This window comes from Sinocyclocheilus grahami, unplaced genomic scaffold (assembly GCF_001515645.1).
Source record: "Sinocyclocheilus grahami isolate Dianchi unplaced genomic scaffold, SAMN03320097.WGS_v1.1 scaffold273.1, whole genome shotgun sequence".
NCBI classification, from domain to species: Eukaryota; Metazoa; Chordata; class Actinopteri; order Cypriniformes; family Cyprinidae; genus Sinocyclocheilus; species Sinocyclocheilus grahami.
The window spans coordinates 1,059,894-1,076,098 of NW_015505452.1; the positions used below are offsets into that span (position 1 = coordinate 1,059,894).

The following is a 16,205-nucleotide window of genomic DNA, read 5'->3' on the forward strand; positions in this document are numbered from 1 at the left end:
TACAAATCCTTAGAACAGTATTTTATATATATCAAAACAAGCACAAGCACACTCACACTTATGAACATTTGTTAATGAAATAATTTAACATGAAATTAGTTTCTTATTCCATTCCATAAAATGCTGTGAAGTATTTGTTTTCTCCTCTACAGTGTACCAAATATAGGTTACTTTTTAAACTTTTGTCCATACAATTTTGTTTAATCCAAAATTTTACTTATTAAAGGAACACTTTCATGCTTGTGTGTGTGGTCTTAGATTCCTATTCATTTTGTAAATACAGCCTAAGCCTACCAGTTTAAGAACACCATGATAGATGAAAAAGGATCCACAAATACAAGTTTATTTCGCTGGAGCACAGCAGCACTATAAAACTATAAAATACTATAAAAGCACTATAAAAATAGATTACACTGCCCAACAGTATATGAATTAGGCCATTTTAAATTTAACCACCTTAAACACATTCAGAAGTACAATGCAACATACATCTCACAAAAATAAACTACAGAAATTGGGTTGTTTCATTGCCAATGTGACTTTTTTTTTTTAAGTATTAAAATTGTACTGTACCCATTTTTCCACTCTTTTCTCTTGGCTAATACATTTTTGTTAACCATTCTTTCAAGAAGAGAAAACAGTCTCTCCATTCTCTCCTCTGGCTCTCTCAGGAATTTGATGTCCTCCCCGAGTAGCTCCACGAGCTTCCACTCACTCCCTCACCAGTCCAAGGACACTTGCAATCCTAAGGCAGAGCAAATAAACCATGCCTCTATTAACTTGCTTACTTTGTATTTTTTAAGTCCTTCCCCAGCAGGCTCATTTTCTCCAGAAAAGTCCTAAAACAAGAGAAAATGGAAACACTTAAGAAAAATATAAAGACAGGTTTGCAATCTAAACATTAGAAAATATGACACCGCAGCACATCCATACAAAATACTGAAGTGCTAAAGTTTGGTTAAAACATTTGTAGACATCTCTTGAATGACAGCACTACAAAAACACAAGGGAACGACGATTGCCTTATATAGTGCTTGTCTTATTGTTTGTGGACTTTGTGTAAAAAAAAAAAAAATCCTAGCTGCGTCCCAAATGACACACTATATGCACTTATACACTATATACTTATGCACTATGTACTTAACCATGTATAGTATGAATTATATAAGGTTATTTTGTCATTCATAATCGGAGCCTCGTAGCCCCTCCCCCCTTCGGTACGCAATTAAAGCTGTGACAATTGAGTTCATGAAGTGTCCAACATTCCACACTTCATTTTTTTTCGGTTATTTAAGTGCATCATCCGGATATTTAAAGTGCACTTTTTCTTTTTGCAATTTTCAGTGTGAATGCACTACTCGCACTATTTATACTACAAAACGTCATGGAATAGTGCACAAATTTGGGATGCACCTCCTGGCTTTTAACACTTGTTTCGATAGGTATTTGAGTAAATGAAAATACTTACATTTCAATGTGAATGTTCAATGTTCAATTTACACAATACTTACATTTCAATGTGAATTCCCTCACAGAACTCTCATCCTCATGTTCTTTGAATATAAATTCCATCGTCATCTGTGCGCAAGTGATTCTGGGATATGGTAGGGTGCAAAGTGTCCATCAGATGTACACTTCATTTTGGAGTCGCTTTCGAATTATGTCAGCCTTCGTCACGTGACACAATCGGCCTTGGAATGCGGTCTTCGGAGGGTGCATCCTGCAATCGCACTTCGGAGTCCACACACTTCACATTGGGACATAGCTATTGTCTGGTCTGCGGTTTCCTAGGCTGTGTTTGAAATGGCATGCTTTCTTACGGCTTACTGCCCAGTAAACAGTGCATACTGCCTACTGGTTTTTAAAGAATGGTGCAGGGTTCCTCAAATCTGACCCACGAGATCCACTTTCCTGCAGAGTTTCGCTCTAACCCTAATCAAACACACCTGAGCATGCTAATCAGTGTCTTCAGGATCATTAGAAAATCACAGGTAGCTGAGTTTGATCAGGGTTGGAGCTAAACTCTGCAGCGCATTGGACCTCCAGGGCAAGATTTGAGGAACCCTGCAGTAGTCTATACCAGTGGTTCCCAACCCTGGTCCTGGAGGCACCCCCACACTACAAATTTTGCATGTCTCCTTAATCAACCACACCTGATTCAGGTAATCAGCTCATTAGTAGAGACACCAAGACCTGAAACTGGTGTGTCAGAGAAAGGAGACATGCAAAATGTGCAGTGTTGGTGTGCCTCCAGGACCAGGGTTGGGAACCACTGGTCTATACCAGTGGTTCCCAACTGGTCTATACCAGTGGTTCCCAACCCTGGTCCTGGAAGCATCCCAACACTGCTTGTTTTGCATGTCTCCTTAATCAAGCACACCTGATTCAGATCATCAGCTCATTAGTAGAGACTCCAAGATAGGGGTGCCCAAACTCGGTCCTGGAGGGCCGGTGTCCTGCAGAGTTTAGCTCCAACTTGCCTCAACACACCTGCTGGTAAGTTTCTAGTATGCCTATAACAGGGGGGGCGAACGTCGGTCCTGGCGAGCCGCAGCCCTGCAGAGTTTTGCTTCAACCCTAATCAAACACACCTGAACAAGCTAATCAAGGTCTGAACAGTTACTAGGAAGCTACAGGCAGCTGAGTTTTAATTAGACTTGCCTGTAGCTTCCTAGTAACCCTTCAGGCCTTGATTAACTTGTTCAGGTGTGTTTGATTAGGGTTGAAGCAAAACTCTGCAGGGCTGTGGCTCTCCAGGACCGACGTTCGCCACCCCGGTCTATACAATAAGCAACAAGTGTTTCAGAGTACGCCGGCACATTTTATGGAGGACTGTTTACTGATCCTGGGAGAGTAACGTTAGACTAAAATGTCGGCAGTTCTGACTCACGTAAGTACGTTTTCTTTTATCATTTGCCACTGATGATTCAAACGCGAGTTTTGGGTGTGGAGTAACGTTAGCACTTGTTGTTTGTCATTTCAGATCACAAATGCAGACAGGGTTTTATGTTTACGTGGCGCGACGCAATGCAAAGCGTAAAAAGACAGTATAAGTCATTATAATCAGTAATTATGTCCCCACTGGATGCAACAAATGCCTCGTTTGTAATGGATTTGAATGTTTTTGTCTTGTCACTCCGGCCGGACACGGCATCAACAGTATGGTATGGTGATGAGGGACGTAACATTTCCATCTCACGCTTGAGGTATTCGGCCAATCACAACGCACTGGATAGCTGGCCAATCACAGCACACCTCGCTTTTCAGACCAATGAGCTTTGTAAAAATCTATGCGTTTCAGAAAGGCGGGGCATAGAGGAGAAACAATAATGTACAGTATGTGGAAAATAATGTTTTTTTTTTACTTAATAAACCGCATAAACACATTTCATTATACCAAATACACAAAATAATGTTCTTTTTAGCAGCATCATATGACCCCTTTAAAGTGTTGTCACACGACAAACACTGAACATTAATTCAGCACAGCTGTCGAGGTTGTTACCTTACAAATAAAAGTGCTAACCATTCTTTTTACGAAGGCTTGTATAAAAGCAGTACAATTTAAGAGAGAAATATGAATAATTTACTGCCATTGTGTGAAAAATATGTAATCTATAAAAGAGTAATCTGTTTATGAGCATTTTAAAATGTAATGTAATCTACAAGTACTTAATTTTTGGAATCTGATTATCTGATTACATGTAATCAGTTACTACCCAGCACTGTGTGTGTGTGTGTGTATACACAAACACTCACGCACACAATTTTCACAGCATCTCCAATTATGTGCTGAACTTGTTAAAATTCTGTGATGGGCATTTAATTTAGGTACATACAACCCAATCAAATACCGTACAAACATATAGTGAGAGAAAACATTGAATTATTTACAAACATACTAGCTGTGTAAAGATTTATACCAAGACACAATTGCAACAGTGTGCTTCTGTTTTGACACTCAGGTCTGCCTGAACGCTATACGGTCTCCCACAGCGTTTGATACAGGCTGGACAACTCCCCTAAGAGCTCTCAAATTTCCATGGATACCATCAACACACACATACCTTCAATGCACTGCTGTGGAACAATCCAGCTGAGTCTAAACATTCTTCACCTCATAGGTCTGACCATTGTTCAGAAGATAAAGTGTGACAGAGGAATACAAATATCTCATATTTCATATACTCATATATTTTCTCTACTCAAGGAGAAAAAAAAGTATGATATCTAAGAAACTGCAGGTAAAATATAATCTGGACCATTGGAACAGTGAACATATGCTCCCAGGAATACCTGTGTGATATGGAAAATCAAAAGAGAAATTTTCAGCAAGGTGAGCATATCAATTCGTCATCTTTTGCAGAATTTGTTTTGAATTAAGTTGTTTGGCAGAAACATTAAGATTTTGTGTTTAAGTTCGTAAACATTTTTTTTTTATAACTCATCAGTGTGATTTGAGAGATTTAATGATATTCTGATTTTAGGGTACCTAACTAAAATGAAAATAATACTACCTGATGTGTATCCCAGAAAATACTACAGCAGTTCTAAGAATTACATCTATATTAATGTTGTTTTTCACTTTGTCAGATGCTGATTTGGCAGTGATGGATTCAGAGATTGGAACACTCCTAAATTATATTGATTTTGTAAGAACCATTTATGATATTTCCAGACATTTTACATTGTGGAAACTTGTACTTTTTAATCTTTTAATCGTTTTACACGGATATCACTTAAACTGAAAAAATTAAATAAATAAATAAATAATGGTGCAGAGTTTGAAACAGTTTTCATAATTTTATAATGATAAAAAAACCTGCATATAGCATTGAATTAAACATGACATTTTGAAGTATAAAGACTGAAATAGTACTTATTTTCTAAAACATTCTCCAATAATCGGTTTTTACAACTTTTTATTTTTATTTTTTTACTTTTACAGTGTACCAAACTTAAGTACAACAAGAATACAGGTTCTGCTTTTAGTGTTTTTGTCAGATGCTGATTTGGCAGTGATGGATTCAGAGATTGGAACACTCCTAAATTATATTGATTTTGTAAGAACCATTTATGATATTTCCAGACATTTTACATTGTGGAAACTTGTACTTTTTAATCTTTTAATCGTTTTACACGGATATCACTTAAACTGAAAAAATTAAATAAATAAATAAATAATGGTGCAGAGTTTGAAACAGTTTTCATAATTTTATAATGATAAAAAAACCTGCATATAGCATTGAATTAAACATGACATTTTGAAGTATAAAGACTGAAATAGTACTTATTTTCTAAAACATTCTCCAATAATCGGTTTTTACAACTTTTTTTTTTTATTTGTTTACTTTTACAGTGTACCAAACTTAAGTACAACAAGAATACAGGTTCTGCTTTTAGTGTTTAAAAAAATGAATGCTTTTTCTCTTAACCTGTTCACTCTTATGGTCTGGCCACACTGTTTTCTGTACTGTCCAGCAGATAGAGCAGGAGTATTTTCAGACATTGGAATCCTCACCAGATCTCCGTCGTGGGCTTCCAGGACTTCTAAGATACAAAAGAGAGTCCCAGGAAAGAACGTACAGTCCTCAGGTAGCCATTCATTTGATCACTGCCATGGTAAAAGTGTAACATTTTAAAAAATTGTTGATTTAAAAAAAAAAAAAAAAAAAAAGTTACTTTTAAAAGTACTGCATTACAATATTGCGTTACTCCATAAAAAAGTAACTAATTACGTTACTTAGTTACTTTTTATGGACAGTAAAGCATTATGCTACTTTTGCGTAAAGCCTTTTCACACCAAAAGTGAAATGAATAAGCCTCAGGCTGAAGGGAATGTAAATTTTACGTCCGTACAGTAGAATGCAGAAGAAGAAATTTCAACACACTTCAGCAATAAAAAAAGACACAAATGTTTGTCTAGAGTCATTTGTGCTTATTAGTACGGTTGAACTGGATCATCGAAGGTCAGAAGCAAAGACATTGGTTAATAGAATGGGATTAAATACATAAAGGATATTTGTGTTGTTTAACATTTAATTATTACAGGTTTGCGTCATATTCGGAGTTGCATTATTTTTATTCATTTTGAGGAATACTGAATCTGTGTGGTTTTTTGTGTGAGTGAGATGAATTAATGCATATTCATATTTACTTTAGAACTACAGTAACATCTTCTGATTTCTCTCAACATGGGGACAGGAGAGCTGTCAATCAATAAATTGGAAAAAAAGTAACTTGCGTTACTTGTTTGAAAAAGTAACTCAGATATTCTCTTGTAAATTAAAAAGTAATGCGTTACATTACTAGTTACTTAAACATAAAAGTAATCTGATTATGTAACTCGCGTTACTTGTAATGCGTTACCCCCAACACTGTTGTTTTTACCCAGCCCCAACAGCAACTGGACTCTCCAATATGCTGTCAGTTCTGTGGTTCGAGAGCTTGGCCGCCTCTGGATCCGGTTTATGCAGAGACACGAGAGGTTCGTCTCTTGAGAAAGAATGTAGCTGACACTAACACTTACTGCTTCAGCACTTTTTTTCCCCTTGAGTTTATGATCGTCTAATTGGACTTCAGGACTTCTGCTGTGAGAAATACAGAGAGTTGTTTGAGATTGTGGTCCATGAAAAGCATCTAGCTATGGAACGTTCTGATGCAAGGCCTAGTGGACCTGCTCGACTAGATGACCCCTTCATCACTGAGGACGAAGAACTACAAGATAAAGCACAAGAAAGAGGAAAACGCAGGTTTGTGTTGTACAATACACTTATGTTCTGGCATCAGTTTAAAAAAAAACAAAAACTTCTAACTTTATTTAACAAGGATGCAGTGAATTGATAGTGACACAGTAAAGATGGTAAACTGACAGGAAATACATTTATAAACTTACAAAAGATTTATAATTTAAATAAATTGTTCTTCGTTTCCTTAAACTTCTCAAGGCCACTGCAAATAACATAATAGACCTCTTTCAAAAACATTTTTTTTTAAATCTTATGTACTGACATGGCACATAGGCTACTTTGTTGTAACTTAATCATATTATGAAAATGTAAAATATGCTTCCACAGAATTAAATGATTTTGTTTACTTGTTTATTCCCACCTTTGGCTTAGTTTCAGACAGCAGCAGAGAGAGATGCAGAGATATGACAGAGATGCTCACTCCAGTTTATTGGCATCAAACAACAGTGAGTATCCACATGTGTTGGACAGGATGCCCATGGATGGACCATTAACAAAAAATGCTACATTTTGTCATTATTTACTACCTGTTATACAATAAAACATCACAATAAAAGCATAACAAAAGTGGTCCATATGACTATATTCTATAAATCTGAAGTCGTACAGTAAGTTTGTGTGGTAAACAGACACACATTTGGATTAGTTTTAGTGATGTCTGATTCAGGACTTCTTCAGTGAACAAGATGATAATATGAAATATATTTACATTTTTTTTAAAGTGCCCCTATTATGGATTTTTGAAAATTACCTTTCATGCAGTGTGTAACACAGCTCGTAACTTGCGTTACTTGTTTGAAAAAGTAACTCAGATATTCTCTTGTAAATTAAAAAGTAATGCGTTACATTACTAGTTACTTAAACATAAAAGTAATCTGATTATGTAACTCGCGTTACTTGTAATGCGTTACCCCCAACACTGTTGTTTTTACCCAGCCCCAACAGCAACTGGACTCTCCAATATGCTGTCAGTTCTGTGGTTCGAGAGCTTGGCCGCCTCTGGATCCGGTTTATGCAGAGACACGAGAGGTTCGTCTCTTGAGAAAGAATGTAGCTGACACTAACACTTACTGCTTCAGCACTTTTTTTCCCCTTGAGTTTATGATCGTCTAATTGGACTTCAGGACTTCTGCTGTGAGAAATACAGAGAGTTGTTTGAGATTGTGGTCCATGAAAAGCATCTAGCTATGGAACGTTCTGATGCAAGGCCTAGTGGACCTGCTCGACTAGATGACCCCTTCATCACTGAGGACGAAGAACTACAAGATAAAGCACAAGAAAGAGGAAAACGCAGGTTTGTGTTGTACAATACACTTATGTTCTGGCATCAGTTTAAAAAAAAACAAAAACTTCTAACTTTATTTAACAAGGATGCAGTGAATTGATAGTGACACAGTAAAGATGGTAAACTGACAGGAAATACATTTATAAACTTACAAAAGATTTATAATTTAAATAAATTGTTCTTCGTTTCCTTAAACTTCTCAAGGCCACTGCAAATAACATAATAGACCTCTTTCAAAAACATTTTTTTTTAAATCTTATGTACTGACATGGCACATAGGCTACTTTGTTGTAACTTAATCATATTATGAAAATGTAAAATATGCTTCCACAGAATTAAATGATTTTGTTTACTTGTTTATTCCCACCTTTGGCTTAGTTTCAGACAGCAGCAGAGAGAGATGCAGAGATATGACAGAGATGCTCACTCCAGTTTATTGGCATCAAACAACAGTGAGTATCCACATGTGTTGGACAGGATGCCCATGGATGGACCATTAACAAAAAATGCTACATTTTGTCATTATTTACTACCTGTTATACAATAAAACATCACAATAAAAGCATAACAAAAGTGGTCCATATGACTATATTCTATAAATCTGAAGTCGTACAGTAAGTTTGTGTGGTAAACAGACACACATTTGGATTAGTTTTAGTGATGTCTGATTCAGGACTTCTTCAGTGAACAAGATGATAATATGAAATATATTTACATTTTTTTTAAAGTGCCCCTATTATGGATTTTTGAAAATTACCTTTCATGCAGTGTGTAACACAGCTCTAAGTGAATGAAAACATCCTGCAAAGTTTTAAATCTGAAAGTGCTCCATGTATAAAGTTATTGTCTTTCAAAAGAAAGAGTTGACTCTGAATCATTGAAACGAGTCGTTTTTAAAACTAATCCCAAGCCGTTTCATGTTGACGTCAACATGAAACATTAGCATATTGCCCGCCCAAATTCATTCTTTGCCACTAGGTGCCTCTTTAGGAGTGGTAAAAATAGCTGTTTCCCCGGTAACGCTGTACACAAAGCAGCACTGCGCTCACAAACATGCTTTATCAGGCATTACAGGCATGATGAAATGAAAATGAGACCAATCGGACCAATCACCGCATATTTGCGTCACGCAAAGGAGGGGTTTGGAAAAATGAATCGTTGAGCGCATGGTTTGGGAGTCGTTGAGCAAATAAGGTAAAAATAAAAGCATATTATAAGACAGTGTTTTTTGACCTTGCATGCATGTCAACCTGTTGTTGGGGACTCCCAAAACCAAAATATGAACCTTTCATTACCCATAATAAGGGCACTTTAAATATTGATGTGAACGTTAGGGTGAGCCTATTTGGTGAGTCATTTTTTGTGTGTGGAAATGTTAACCTCTCACCCCCTCGTTTGTTTCTCATCTAGAAGTATGCAAAATACCATCCAGATAATTTGTCATTTAGGGTGTCACAATGTATATTACATACAATGAATGTATATTTTTATCAACAGGTACTTCAAGAGCTAATTGGTGATATTAGCAAAGTTTTTGTTCACTGATAAAATGTTGACCGTTTCTGATATCAGAGATGAGGGGCGTTCGTGGCCTAATGGTTAGAAAGTCGGACTTGTAACCTGAAGGTCGTGGGTTCGAGTTTCGGTAACTTTAGTAAGCACAACTGAGGTGCCCTTGAGCAAGGCACAGAGGAACCCACAACAGCTTCAGCTGGCGCTGGTGTAAATGGCTGCTCACTATTCGGGGTGTGTGTGAACAGTGTTCACTACTTACTGCTGTATGTGTGCACTTGCATGGCTGACAGTGGACAGAAACGAAGGGGATGGGATCGGGAAAGGTCTGTGAGCCGGGACTCGAACTCGGGACATCTGAAGCCCAATGGCACCCACAAGACTATCGGCACAATTAAACATAATTTAACATTTTAAGACTAGCAACACTGTTCCGTGTTCTCATTTTTAACCTAATTCACAGTTTACTAATGGCTTTGTATAATTGCATGCTATTATGGTCATTAAGACAGAATTTCAACTTTGTTGAACGAAATTTGGTTTGTTTCCATTTGGAGAGTTGACTGGGTGGGTGAGAACGGAGGATTTTCGCAAGTCCAAAAATAAGGGCCACCCTAGTGTACATGTATTCAATGTGTAAGGAAAATAATTTTTTTTTTAACTTGATGGTTACACCAAGATTACATAACATTTTTGTGTCGTTAAGTTTTAACGTTTTTTGAAAATGGTATAAACGTTGACGCCAACAATGCAAAGACTACATTTCTAAGAATTTGGCACAGCCATTTTAAACTTTAAAAATATTTTCTTTATCATGGACAATATTATATGCACTGACCCTATATTCCATTACATCAAATCATGTGTAAATGATATTACAGAAAATGTCAAAATAATGATAAAAATCATTATTCCGTGACATACCTGGAAAGTCTTTTGCCAGAGTGTATGCCTGCCAGTCACTGTAGTAAAGGGAAAATAAAAGTGCTTTCATATTTCACAAGCCGGCATTTAAAATCAAACCATTTCCACTGTTTAGACATTTTGATTTGTTTATTTATTTAATATGTAGGATAAAATTGAATGTATCAGATGTACTGTATAACACCCACTAAATATTTGAATGACTTCAAACACCTGTTTCTCATAGTGTGAAATTATTAGTTTGTGTGTGATGTGATATTACAGAGATGTTGATGAGGTAAATTAATGGTTTCTTTCCCCAGATGTGCCTCATGATAAAACAGTCATCAGTTTCCGGCTCTCTAACTGTCCACCCAATGAGGATGTTTGTAAAGTTAAAGAGTACATGCATGTGGACGAGACCTCTGGACAATGGACACATGAGTCTTCAGACCCGGGGTCAATTCAGTTTGGTTTAACTCATCACCAGGTAACTAACCATAATTTACCGTGTTAGAAAGTTGTATCATCATGTGCTTGAACTAAACGCTCTGGTCTCTTTTTTCAGTACAATTCAAGTTTCTTGGAGAAGTACTACTCTAATGGAGATAAATTTCTCACTGTGTTTCCAGATGCTTCTGCACAAGTTTTGTATCCTTTTGATAACGTGAAATACTAAATGGATTCTTTTAAGCAGCAATAGCTGTGTGAAAGCGGCTATATATGCCCACTCATCCATTATTATTTAACCGTATAAATCTTACTGTACCATATTTGATGCGCAAATTTCCAAGGCCTCTAAATTATCAACATGATCAAAACTTTGTTGAAAAACCTGTTGTACACAATCTACTACATGCCTTCTGTCATCTGATTGATAGTTCATATTTTTTAGTAAGTAAAAGGCCTTTAAGTATCATTTAAATTTTCCCACTTCAGGTTGTGTTATATGTCTCATTTATGATCTTGTATATGTAAGAATAACTTTTATATTGTTAGTAATATTTAGAGATGAACACTTACTGGACTGAAGCCATTTAGGTTTACTTGATTATCTATGCGCGAGTTTTAGAAAAATCATGCACGTCAAGTACATCAGGTTTTTGTGGAGCGTTTATTCGTTGATTTATTTGTTATCATTTCATTGCGATTGCATTATATGTTTGCCCCCCGCCATAAAAACAGAGCTTTAATCATATACAGTGCCGTAAAAAAGATTTTGCCCCCTTCCTGTTTATTTTTTAATTTTGCATATTTGTCACACAAAAGATTCAGATCACCAAACAATTTTTAATATTACACAACGATAATGCAAGTAAATACAAAATGCAGTTTTTAAACGATGATTTCATTTATTAAGGGAAAAAAGCTGTCCAAACCTACCTGGCCCTACGTGAAAAAATGATTGCCCCCTCCTGTTAAATTATGAAAGAACTGTGATTAACCACATTATTTTAGAAAGCCGAGTTGAATTTCAAGTGAAGCATGTTTAAAGAGCAACACATCATGCCACGATCTAAATAGTTGATATGTATCAGTCTGGAAAGGGTTATGAAGCCATTTCTAAGGCTTTGGGACTCCAGCGAACCACGGTCAGAGCCATTATCCACAAATGGAGAAAACTTGGAACAGTGTTGAACCTTCCCAGGAGTGGCCGGCCTACCAAAATTACTCCAAGAGCACAACGACGACTCATCCAAGAGGTCATTAAAGAACCCAGAACAACATCTAAAGAACTGCAGGCCTCACTTGCCTCAATTAAGGTCAGTGTTCATGATTCAACAATAAGAAAGAGACTGGGCAAAAACGGCATCCATGGGAGTTCCAAGACAAAAGCCACTGCTGACCAAAAAGAACACAAAGTCTCGTCTCACATTTACCAAAAAATATCTTGATTATCCCCAAGACCAAATATTCTGTGGACAGAGACAAAAGTTGAACTTTTTGGAAGGTGTGTGTCAAAACAAAATTAAGGTTTTGGAGTGGCCAAGTCAAAGTTCGGACTTAAATCCGATTGAGACGCTGTGGCATGACCAGGGGTGTAAATTTAATTTAAAAGTAGGGGGGGGGGACAATAAACATAAAATTTCTCAAGAGCAATTGTTGAAGGGGACACAAATAATGCAGCTAACATTGTACTTGTAAGTATATGTACACACAAACGAATGGCTCACTACTATAAGTGCAGCAGAGAGACCGTGCCAAATTAGACAACTTAAAGCTATTGTGCAATTACTGGGACAATTACTTTTTCACGTAGGGCCAGGTAGGTTTGGACAGCTTTTTTCACTTAATAAATGAAATCATTATTTCAAAACGGCATTTTGTATTTCCTTGGGTTATCTTTGTGTAATATTCAAATTTGTTTGATGATCTGTATCTTTTAAGTGTGGCAAATATGCATAAAAATAAAAAACGGGAAGGGGGCAAATACCTGATCTGATATTTATTTTCATTTTATGTAAGTAATCTGCTATACTCTTATAGACAAGATCAGCTCAGATTTGCACCTTAATTTTGATCTGGTAAATATTAGCAACTGCACATTTTTTTTCTCTTTCTTTTTAGTTTTTTTTTTCCAATTTGGGCCTCTGAATAATATATATATATATAGTATTATAATACTATATGAGACATGAAAACCTGATGTATCAAATATGATATGCAACAAAAACCATATGTAAACTTTAAATAAATAAAGTAATTATTAATTTCTAGGATTGTCTGTGACTTTAAATTTCATTAAGAGACAGAAAACACAAAGTATTTTTAAAGTGTACAAGTATAAGGGCAAGAGAGTGATGCAATGAATCATTAAAAAACTATAGATGATTTTGAAGTAATTTGAAAATGGATTTAGTCTATTACGTATTGCTGTTGTTTGTCCTTATTATCATGGCTACAGCTATCCCTCAGGAAACCTGGCTCTCGTCATTCTCAGCAGCAAGAAGGAAAGGATCTGTATCATACATGATGACATGCCGACTCCTCTCTGTCCAGTCCGAGCCCTCTTTCAGTCTAATGGCAGAGCCACTTGTTACCATAGCAACGGCAGCATTTGGTAGGGTCGATTGCTATTACACTAACACAGATCTCAATGTCTCAACCGGACTGATTATTGATCTAACTGAGGAGGGGACAGTCTGAAGCGCTTAAAGTGGTAGTTCAATATGGACATTTTGTCAAGATTTACTCACCCTCATGTCATTCCAAACCTGTAGGTTTTTCTTTCGTCTGTGGAATATAAAAGAACATATTTTGAGAAATATTCCGCTTATTGTTTGGTTACCAACATTCTTCTGAGAAAGCAAGTCATACAGGTTTAAAGTCACACATGGGTGAGTAATTGATGATAAAGTATACAAAACATACTGGGGGAATTTCACTTGACTAAAGGTGCAAATTTTTGTGGAAAAAAGTTCAGATGTCCCTTGTCAATATTTTAGCAGTGTATGAAATACTGCTCAGACAGAAGTGACTTTCAAACACAGCAGCTTTCTGTTGCGGTCAGTGTGGCAAAATCACGCAACCAACTACATTCCCTATCTGCATAGGGAATTATTTTGCCCTCATGCTAACTTCCAAAACAATCTCATGGCGAATCATAACTATTTTATGTTGTGGCTCATTCATACGTTTTCGTATGGTCTGCCCCAGTGAGAGTTATGTTGTAAAACATTCACAATGTACAAATTCATACAAAATTGTCACCTCCCAAGGAATTCACACTTTGCAGAGAGGTTGATTGACAGGTGATCTGGCTAATCATAACGCTGAATCTGCCAGTTTGTCTGACAAACAAACCAGACAGGACAGTGGTTAACATCAGTGGACTTGAACTTGAAAAATGTTGTGAATTGACGTCTTTCCGTGGTTGAAACAAGTTACCTTTGATGTTCATTCATGTTTATTTTGTGCTATAACTAGTAAAGAAGAGATGATCGGTTCACGATCGGTTCACGTAAAAAGCAACAAAATGGTATTTATTGTTTGAATTAAAAAAAAAATAAAAAAAGTAACAACTTTGTTTTATTCCAAAAGTAACCTGCTCTTTCTTGTCTGTGGTCGTGTTGTCAGTGTACTCTTTGCTCCGCGATGTATTTCTTTACTGCATAAAGACATGATGCAACAGTAATTAAGGGTGGATATGCATACAAAAGCTGGCCATAAGCAATTATTTATAGTTAAAGTCTTTCATACACACACCTATGATTTCGCTTCAGAAGACCCAAGAAGCCGTGGTTTACAGTGAATTTATTCACGGGGCTTATTGCTTTTAGTGAAAAGTGAAGTGACATGTGGCCAAGTATGGTGACCCATACTCGGAATTAGTGCTCTGCATTTATCTCATCCAAAGTGCACACACACACATCAGTGAACACACACCCGGAGCAGTGGGCAGCCATTTATGCTGCAGTGCCCGGGGAGCAGTTGGGGGTTCAGTGCCTTGCTCGTGGTATTGAAGGTGGAAGAGAGTGCTGTACATTCACCCCCCCCACCTACAATCCCTGCCGGTACGAGACTCGAACCCGCAACCTTTGGGTTACGAATCCGACTCTCTAAACATTAGGCCATGACTTCCCCAATGGTTTTATAAACCGTTTATTCCATATACGTAGTTAGTTTCACAAAATAAAACAGAGCAAATCAGAATCAGAATGAGTTTCGGAATACGATTCAGAAATCGTATTCTTCCACCAAACAGTTCCTCAGACACAGTTGTGGTTGCAACAAAGTGGTTGCCAAGCAACACACAAAGTAAACAAAGGTGAATGTTTGTAGAGTAATTTACAACAGCTTTGAACGTGGCTCAACCAATCAGAATCAAGGACCGGAACTATCCGTACGCTGTAGTTTTGTAGCCTGCCGGTTTGCCTGTCTGTTTTTACCAATCATTAGCTGGAAAAAAAGAGTTCCGAAAATGAATTTAACTATATTGTTCCTCTGTGGCACTATTGTTATAGCTGTGGTGTGGACTTTGCTATTCTCATAGAATTAAAAAGACATTTAACTTTATAGTTATTATCCTTGGTGTGGACAGGCCTTAAAAAGGGGTCATATGATGCGATTTCAAGTTTTCCTTTCTCTTTGGAGTGTTACAAGCTGATTGTGCATAGATAAGATCCCTGAAGCTGCAAAGACTAAAGTCTCAAAACCAAAGAGATATTCTTTATTAAAGTTAAGACTCTGTCATGCCCCCCTAAAATGGCTCGTTCTAACACGCCCCCACATATCTACCTCACTATGTGGAAATATTAGCATAATGCCGCCCAAATGTGCACGCAAAGAAAGAAGGTGTGGTTTCAGTAACCGCAGTTAGTGTTGAAGCAGCATGTCAGGGAGACACTGTGTGTTTCTAGGCGAAAGCAAAAGCACTTTATTTGGCCTTCCTAAAGTAGATGCATTTAGGAATCTTTAAGATTACTTACAACAGAACAGCAATGCATTTTATGGACGACCGTTTCGTGAACCTAGGAGAGGAGGTCATTCTGACTTTGCTATGACAATCTGGCGCTTCTGAATCAGCTACTGTTTTGTTATTAGTTCAAGTATTTGCTATTGACTGTTCAAATGCAGAGTTTTGCGCATCGTGTGTGCGCGCGCGCAAGAGAGAGAGAGAGAGACATCACAAACACATACCAGCTTCATCACTGTGTCTGTCACGCGACTCTGTTCCCCTTTCGGGCTCTGTCTTTACATTTATTTTGAAAGATAAAGCTCGCGATTATGGTAAGGGGCGTTACATTTCCGACGAG

At 37.1% G+C, this 16,205-nt stretch overlaps 1 protein-coding gene and 1 long non-coding RNA gene across 2 annotated transcripts; both read left to right on the top strand.

Annotated features, from left to right (window-relative positions):
- Positions 1-3,973: 3,973 nt before the first annotated feature.
- LOC107599871 (uncharacterized) lies at positions 3,974-4,652 on the top strand. Its single transcript, XR_001610710.1, has 3 exons — positions 3,974-4,124; positions 4,211-4,336; positions 4,594-4,652. It is a non-coding gene; the product is annotated as an uncharacterized lncRNA (long non-coding RNA).
- A 356-nt stretch (positions 4,653-5,008) lies between these two features.
- On the top strand, positions 5,009-13,596 carry LOC107599854 (glutamate-rich protein 6). Its single transcript, XM_016291560.1, has 8 exons — positions 5,009-5,063; positions 5,482-5,595; positions 6,395-6,487; positions 6,583-6,752; positions 7,122-7,195; positions 10,773-10,939; positions 11,018-11,100; positions 13,355-13,596. The coding sequence occupies exons 1-8, from the start codon at positions 5,022-5,024 to the stop codon at positions 13,512-13,514; spliced, it is 903 nt and encodes a 300-aa protein (XP_016147046.1). The 5' UTR covers positions 5,009-5,021; the 3' UTR covers positions 13,515-13,596.
- The last annotated feature ends 2,609 nt before the right edge of the window (positions 13,597-16,205 follow it).

Coding starts and splice junctions, on each gene's coding strand:
- LOC107599854 (XM_016291560.1), top strand. CDS start 5,022: ATGGATTCAGAGATTGGAACACTCCTAAATTATATTGATTTT. Junction 5,596..6,394: donor AAAGAACGTACAGTCCTCAG/GTAGCCATTCAT, acceptor GTTTTTACCCAG/CCCCAACAGCAACTGGACTC. Junction 11,101..13,354: donor GATGCTTCTGCACAAGTTTT/GTATCCTTTTGA, acceptor TCATGGCTACAG/CTATCCCTCAGGAAACCTGG.